Source organism: Fulmarus glacialis, unplaced genomic scaffold (assembly GCF_000690835.1).
Source record: "Fulmarus glacialis isolate BGI_N327 unplaced genomic scaffold, ASM69083v1 scaffold29517, whole genome shotgun sequence".
Taxonomy (NCBI): Eukaryota; Metazoa; Chordata; class Aves; order Procellariiformes; family Procellariidae; genus Fulmarus; species Fulmarus glacialis.
In genome coordinates, this window is record NW_009221760.1 from 17,614 (window position 1) to 26,321 (window position 8,708).

General features: G+C 40.4%; 1 protein-coding gene across 1 annotated transcript in view; it reads right to left on the reverse strand.

Annotated features, from left to right (window-relative positions):
- The window catches only part of UROC1 (urocanate hydratase 1), a gene marked incomplete at its 5' end in the record, with an annotated part of 27,688 nt that overhangs the window by 13,324 nt on the left and 5,656 nt on the right, over nt 1-8,708 (reverse strand). The window contains 5 exons of the mRNA XM_009581228.1: nt 58-128; nt 4,877-4,998; nt 6,419-6,491; nt 6,748-6,845; nt 8,319-8,498. Coding sequence (XP_009579523.1) covers nt 58-128; nt 4,877-4,998; nt 6,419-6,491; nt 6,748-6,845; nt 8,319-8,498 — 544 coding nt within the window. The remainder of the gene's footprint in view (nt 1-57; nt 129-4,876; nt 4,999-6,418; nt 6,492-6,747; nt 6,846-8,318; nt 8,499-8,708) is intronic.

The following is an 8,708-nucleotide window of genomic DNA, read 5'->3' on the forward strand; positions in this document are numbered from 1 at the left end:
AAAACTGCATTCTGGACCAGGAGCGGTCACACGTGCTGAAGCAGGTTGTGCACTTACCAAGCTGTGCCTGCCAGCTTCCCGAATCCAGCGGATGTTGTCATGGTACTGCTGCTTCACAGATGTGCTCACTTGCAAGAGAAAGCAAGAAAGAAAAGAGGTTTTGAAAATGAATGCAATATGCTCTAAATTTAATTTAATTCATCTGACAGCACTAGGAAGTCAAATTCTACTCTGAGATACAAGCACGCATATAGGAAATGCTATATAGAAGTCTCTGTGCAGCTGATGCAGTAACTGGTATCATATATTCAGAGGAAGGTATGAGATGTCATCTAGGAGGCAGCTGGAATGATAACTCCCATTCAGATCTTTAGCAAACTAAATTAAACCTTGAAATATGGGTTACATGTACTGTTCATTTTTGGTCACCTCGCTTGCTGCCTACAAAATGCCGAATCCCTTTCTGAGATTTTGCTAAATTAGTAGCTTTAGCAAACTCCATGACATGGGGTACTACAGTCCAGTCTTGCATCAGGTAGTAAAAGAACTCCTTTGAGTCAGCCAGCAGAAATTCTTAGAAGCAGCTGGCAATACATACTTACACCAATGCTGGGATATAGATTTATAGCATAGCAGTTGCTCTGTACTAAATGGCCCACATGAATGTTTTTATCCCAAGATAAAACTGAGGTCTCTTATCCTTCAAACAGAGATATGTTGCCTCACTTTACTATGGAGCACAAACTGTACAGAAAAACTTACTATGGAGTAGCTACTTTATATGTAAATCCACCCTACACCTTGGTTAGATATATATGTTATCTAAGAAGAGAATTATATATAATGGTTTTATATTCTCCAGCTTTCCCTCACATTTATATCTGTGCCATTCCATCTTAATCAGCCAAACCAAAGAAGAGTAAGAATAAAGATATTTGAACTGAAAGACAGTGAAATATGGCACGTATCAGTCAGATACGTGGCGACCTCAATACAATCAGCTGCCTCCACAGGCATGGCACCATCTGTAGCAAGTGAGTAACAAAAGGGAGAGGGAGTATGGAATGGGATAGAAGCATTTTCTTACTGTCTTTATTTTGGGGGCTTTTACAGTTATGCCTTTCCACACAGGCTGAGTGTGAGCCCAGATGAGGTTACAATGGCTGAAGAAGTTACTGCCTGTAGGCTCTTTCTCCGTGGGCTAAGCTACGTCACATTACCTAGTTCTGAGAGACCTGGTCAGCTGCCAGGGCTCAGCTGGCATGTGGGGACATTCTAAGCCATAGTGACTTGCTCATGCATTAGAGCTTCAAGTTATAATCATTTCTGCAGATGTCAAGATACATGTTCCCCATCACTTTCCAGCTCTCACCCATTTTCAAGTCAAATTATAATGTACATATAACTTCAAAGAATCATAGAATCATACAATACCAGTTTGGAAGGGACCTCAAGGATCATCTGGTCCAACCTTTCTTGACAAAAGCACAGTCTAGACAACATGGCCCAGCACCCTGTCCAGCTGAATCTTAACGTGAATCTTAAATCTGAAACTTACGTTTGAAAGTCAGTCAAACTGGAGAAACTGCACACTGTTAACTTGAAATTGTCCCTGGTAACTGAGAAGAGTGTTTAAGACTACTGTCTTTCCCCTGTAAGCAGATATGCATAGTAAAACTAGAAAAAGGAAAGAGGAAAAGGCAAGATACTCGTATCTAACCCGGGTTAAACACATTGTTAAAGGGAAATCTAAAATATGCTCATTTCTGCAGAGGCAGGCCTTCCATAGAGAGAGTTTTAATGATCCTAAAAAGACCTGTCAGTGCTTTAGGGGTTGGCCCCAAGTGATAGCTTCTAAACTCTGCAGTGAGGATTGACATTTCAGCTCTTAGCTTCACAGGGAGTAAAAGATGAAACATCTGCTAGTGCTGTCCTAGGAGGACTGTGCTGCCATTCATAAGCTTTAAGGAAACATATTCTAGAAGGTAATGGGCAGTATTCACTTAGGTTATTATAGATATTTAATGAGAGTTTACAGGAATTACTCTAGAAAACCAAATAGAGAATGAGTTCCTTTCTATCACTTTTATAAGCTATCTCAAAGAGTACTTACCATATTTTATACTTCGCAGTGCACAGACTTATAGAAAAGACCTTACTGTCTGTTAATTCTATAGAACATATCCAGAAGAGAAGCCAGATGAGAATACTGGCTGCAAGGACATATCTCAACACAGCACATCTGTCCCTCCCAGCCAGCTCCAATAAACAGTCATATTCTGTCCTAAACTGTGGTGTGTCCAAAGTTGGATTTCATCAGTCATCCCTGGGGAAGTGAATAATCCCCCCTTTTATTTAGTCTTACTGCCTGCAATTAAGAGTCTTACCTCTCTTTCTAGAAAGACCTTAACTTGAGATTAGCTCTGTGTGTGTCTCATTTGCTAAACTGCTGCCCCCATTTCCCCACCCCAACAGAAACACATTTTGAAGTCAGGCAAGCTTCTGTGTTGCTTCTGGTATTTCATAGGCCTCTGTATTTATTTAGTGTTTAAAACATACTAGAAAGCATTGTGTACTCAGATGAACAGTCCTCATCACACAGAGATTGGCTCCCTTTGCTCTTGGGAGATTTGTATTGTTGTTATGCATCAGCTCAGCCTTCAAACTACCACAGAGGTCATAAATCCAAGTTACACTCCAATTATCAGTGCTGAATCTCTTGTGCAAAGGCTGAATTAAAAGCTCGGGTACCTTAGGAATGGAAGCAGATAATAAAACTACATAGGACTTTCTCCGCAGTTTGTGAGGTTTAAGCGCAAAAATTCAACTCCACAAAAGGAGAAGAATGTTTAACATTGGACTCAAGGCCAGGTCAAAAGTTTAGACTTGGAAAGCAACAGACTTCAGCTCTGTGAAGTTTTCACTCAGCCATCGTAACAGATTCTTTTATAAAATTCAAAGGTAGATTTTAGATGTATATGTGTGTGAAGATATCCAGACCCTGGAATTTGGTCCAAGCCCAGGTCCCGTAGAGAGTGGACAGCAAGTGGAATACTCAAGAACGTGAATCCATGAATGGCTGTTTATTTTCTGGCCAAATTCTGTTTTCATTTTTCTTTGAAACCCTATTCCCATTGTCCTGCCAAATTCAACAACAAATACATTAATAGCCTTGCCCTTAAGCCTGTTTTCACCTGTTGGGATCTTTTAAATGTCATTTTTCATTTAAATTAAGAATATCATGCAAGAGTTCAATGCTTTTTGTCTGTGGAAGAGACTTCTCTCGCCAGCTTTACATTACCATCTATATAAACATCCACATACTATTGTACACACAGTAACTGATTCATTTCCTAGTCTTGCAATGCAAACCATCCAAAGGTCAATTCAATCTTGAGAGATGATGACTGGAGATTACAGTACATGGCAGAAAAATTACTGCAGATTTTTGAAGATAGATCCAGCACTATAGTATTGGATTTCACCCTCCCTTCAATTAAGTCAAGGGACCAGGTTTAAAAACATGGAAATTTCAATATCCAAAGAACCGGGGAGGCACTTCTGGGCCATTGCATTAAAAACACCTCATGCTCCAGTGCTATTTCTTTAAGATGACTCCTAAGGAAAGTTTAAGAGAATAGACAGAGCTAAGGACCTTGCAGGGTCAGACACACCCTATCAGTAATTCACCTCTTGGGAGGAAGAGGAAGCTGGACACCAGCCTTGCATTATAGGAAGATAACAGTAGTTTTGTTTCAAATGAGACATAGCTGAATGTGGTATATCCTTTTCAGAAATACCACCCAAGATCCTCGCAATGCTACCTGTTCCAGAACAAATAGAAGAGCATTCAAAATCTTCACACTTCTATTCATATTTCAATGATGTCTTTCATGAAAGAAGCAATAAATATTTCAATATTACCAGATAAAAATATTATGCTCTCCTCCCCATAAAATATGCTTTGGATTTGTGATCCATTTCCTTCTGTTCCCTTCCTTGATTCTGAGAAGCACAAAGCTACACTCGAAATAGAAGAGCTGAGGACTTCAGTGCTAAGGACCAATGACACTTAAGTCTTTAAGTGTGCTCTCCAGCTACTGTAAAAGCAGACAAAGAAAAGGAAAGTAGTAGGGCCTTCCACTGCAACGTGGGTGATTAGGATTCATGTTTGCTGACACAAAATTAGCTTTGTCTCTGTTCCCATTCATAAGCAGCGGATAACAGTAATAGCCCACTTTCAGGGATATGGAAGAGTGAAAGACAGTGTAATTCCTAGATACTAGAGTAGCATATAGAGCCATGCAGATATTCCAGATTGGTTCCACCAGTGAGTAGAAACAGCTGTCAATTTATTAACAAATGGCAAAAAAGACAGACCTCAAAATTGTAATCACAAATGAATGACACTGGATGGAGCACCACACCCATGAAACCTGGGTTTCCTGCCACTGATCTGCTTGCTAGCCTCTGAAAAACCTCCCTAGATTCCCATGCCTCATTCACCTGTGAGACAGGGGCAAAGCAATTTGACTCCTTTAAAAAACTCTTGGAGACCTATTGATGAAAGATACTGTTTGCCTTAAAGTTTCAAGGTGACAAAGTGCAGGAAAATCTGTAACAAATGAAAAGAAATGCTCTTAGCAAAAATTGCCACAATAGCTGTAGGATCAATAACCTCTCTACATGGGTTTTCATATTTTACCTACTGGTTACACACCTTATAGGAGTTTTGAGAACAGTGAGATTTCCTGCCCCTGTGGAAAAGAGTGCTTTCTACAGTTTCAGCCAAAAACTATCACACATTGTACAACTCTCAGTTTCCTTTTCTCCCCAAAAGCACACCCAGTGATGGGGGCACAGGATGGTGTCTTACCTCCCTGACGTATAGAGTCTTCCAGCACAGACATGGCAATTGAGTCAGTGGTAGCAAGATCCAGTGGGTCACCTGAGGTACAAACCCAGCGGAATGGCCCAAATCCCAGGGAAAAAATGTCCCTGGGAAGAGAACATGTTTCATTAAGGGATAGTTGAAATTCTTTCCTTATTTATCCTGGCTGCTAGCAGTGCTTTTCTTTCATTAGCTGGAGATGGAAGAATTTGAAACATTTTCAATGAACTAATCTAAACAGAAGCAACAGGGACCATTAATTGAGAAATTAAACAGTGCTGTTTCACGCAGCCATCGACTGGTGTATAAAAATACAGTCAGGCCAGAATTTTTACAGGAATGTTTGGCAGTTCAATCAAACAAGTGCATCATCAGATGAATTGCAATTTTTCTTTTGTTTCATCGAGTATACTCTCCCTGCTGCCTGGTCTTTTCACCCTTAACCCAGGCTAACTCTGAGTGCATCTACACTATCAGAGAAGTGTAGGTTCTGAACAAATGAGTCCAGACTCATTTGCTGTCCACATTGTTTACACACAATAGTAAGACACGCTTTAGTTGAGTTCCAGAAGAAGAGATCTAATCTGGTTGGTGTCTTACTCTATGTTCAAGCTCTTAATCACATGATATAGGCAAGCTAAGCATGAGTCAGAGGCAAAAGGTGTTATAAACCCGGTCCCTCAACAGATCTCCTGAGCTCAGCTTTTTCTACAAGCAGTATGCACAGCTTGGGTAAGAGGCACAGTTGGCAATATGGGCAGAAGAGTGTCCTATTTCAGACGTGCTTTTAACTTCAGTGTAGACAGAGGCTTCGATGATTTGGAATTGAGCTCTACTGCTCCAAAGAGACAAGCTCTTCATTTTTAGCACCTAAAAGTGAAGTTGCATATAGTTACAGTTTGAGGCTGTGACTTGGCTATTCTCTTGAGTAGAATTGCTTAAGGAAAACTGATGCAACAAAAGAGAAAATGCAGCTATTTATGTAAAGGAGTGAAGAGTTTTGATTTGGCAATGCTTTAGCTTACTGGTGTCTGCTTACTTACTGTCTTTAGCTTACTGTCACACATCTGGTGTCTGCTTTCATAATTCTAAAAAGGATAAAGCTTTACACCAAATTATCAAGACATGTCATGCCTTTCAGGACAAAATATTAGCAAAACTTCTGTCAGAGTTTACTTATGTTAATCACACACAACATGTCCCTCCAGGCCTGGCTCTTCTTTTCCCCTGTACACAGGAAAATGCAAGGAGTAACTCTAAGGAAACCAAGAGAAAACATGAGTATGATCCTTACAGCCAACAGGACATCTTCCTAAATCACACTGGGCATTACTCCGGAGTGGAGAAAAATAAGACTAATTCTGATATAACCCCTGTCAGATCAATTTTCCTACTGCTACAGTTGACTCCATCATTTATAGTAGTCTGCAAGATTTGCACGAGGTGGAATCTCTGTAGTACTCTCCCCCTAAACAGAGGGAGTCACAAAGGACTTCAGTCCTTTATTCCAAACTCTCCCCAACATACCCCATGATGTCCTGAACGTAGGAAGGATATCGAAATTCTGTTTTATTGGCTCCTCTTTTCTCAACATCAGCACCTATAAAATAATTTTAATAGTCAGTGACTTGATGAAGAAAAAAACTATAAAATGTAAAACCAGACAACACCTGGGTTCCCATGAAGGCACTATCTCAACCACAGAGAGGGTCAGGGGTCTCAGAGAACAAGAGAAAGAGAGAGACTTAAGAGTTAGCAGAATACAGTGGCCAACCCTATCCTACCAAAATACACAGCTGGGAAGATACATGCAGGATTGTCCTTGTTTCTGCCTAACAACTCCAGAATCTACTCACCAGCCCTTTGAGCTTCCAAGAGAAAAGCATTGCCATAATCCCAAAAAAACATGCCCTTATCAGCTAGTCTGTTAATAGCAGCCACATGTCTCTTCAGACTGAAATAAAGAAGGGAACAGTTATTCTTAAGATTGATAAAATATTAAAAAGAATAATATCATGAACTCACTAAAGGCATGGGAGTAGGGAGAGACAGATGGAATTGAAAGACCCCAGAGAAATTCGGACATAAACCCCTAAGATACCAATTGAGATGCTTTCAATCTCTGTAGCACCTGTTATCCCCAAATCTTGAAGTGATTTACAGTCATTAAGGGAACTTCATTAACTGGCAGAGAGGGATCACATCTTTCAGCAAAGAAATGCAGCCAGCTTTGAGGATGGAAGGTAATAACAAAAAACAGCCTACACAAAACTGCAAAAGGGTTTAGGAAGTTCACAGAAAAAGAGAGCAGAGACAGAAAAACTGAAAATGGCTAAACATCACTGTTCTGGCCACTCCCTTGGCCAAAACAGCCCAATTTTCCCTGTTTCCAGTAGTGGACCATACCCCAGGACTGCTCTCTGTGATACCATTTCCACTTAATATTATCCAGTTCTAATCTCAATGCATAGTTGCATATATGGAGTTGTACATGCATAGCTGTAACCTCTTGGAACTCTAGAGAGGTAAATCAATGCCTAACAAATTATATCGGATTTGTTTAGGTCATACCTAGCTTGTTAGAAATGAGTCCCTCCCTTCCTTTCTGTTACCTTTGTCTTAGAGTAGTATGATACAGAATTGTAGGTCCCTCACCCAAAGTCAAATAGATTATGTGCCCATATTCTACCTTCTACTGGAAAAAGGTCTCCAGAAAAATGTTCAAGGTGAACAAAACCAGAGTAGGAGCCATAAAGTCTCAAAAGTACCAGTTGAGAACAAGAGTACAGCTTGCTGCCTCTGTTGCACAGTTCTTTATTTATATATAAATTATGCCAAATTGCTCCCTTTACAATGTCCGATTACAATCTTATTTGCAAACTTGTAAATCAGGAGTAGCTCCCCAAAATTAAGATGCTAAACAGAACTTAGTTACAGTTGCAGGAAGCTGGGAGGAGTGATTGCGGGAGTTTGTTCCCTCCTTATATCCTTCCCTAAATAAGCATTACTGGCCACAGCTGGAAGTATGGTAGGCTAGATGGACTTTCTGGCTTACCCATTGGGTTTTTATGCTATATTCAGTGAACCTAAACCAACTGGTAGACTACGTTCAATTGTACTTATTGTCCCAGATTTTTAAAACCTAATGCAACTTACAAATTTACAGAAGTGAAATAAATCATTAGGGTTCAGGCCTCTGATCTTGTACACTAGAGACTACTCCTAAAATGGTGGGTAAGTAATGTCTCCAGATTCTGAGTGATAGCATTATAAGTACAAAGTTGGGAGTTATTAGTACCGTAGCTCTACCCCAGATTTCTACTGAAATACCAAAGAACAGAAACTTCTTGTGAGAAAGACAAAGATCTGATCACTTGCAGGGCAACTAAACTTAAAGGTTAAAAAAATGTGTTGCCAAAACATTTACCTCTCTTGTACCAGGGTCCGGAACTTCCCCAGATTGGTGGAAAGGAGCTGCTTTGCTTCCTCAAAGCCAAGCTGTACCGGATAGTATCCCCCACTGAATGGGTTATGACACGAAGTTTGGTCAGACCCCAGATCAACTAGCAGCTCTCCTGTTGTGTCCAGCTCATATACTAGCCTCTCCCTGGGGAAGACAATGAATGGAGTGTTTGAACAGAAACTGTCATTCCACATTCTAGCTCCTCTTTCAGGTGAACTTCTTCCATTCCAAGAGGTTGTTCATAAAGGTATGTCCTTGGCAGGCTAAGTCTTTGTTTTAGCAGTCAGGAGGTGGAAAATGATGGTGACGAAGATTTAGGTGCAACTTTCATACTTCACATTTACCTGTGCAGGA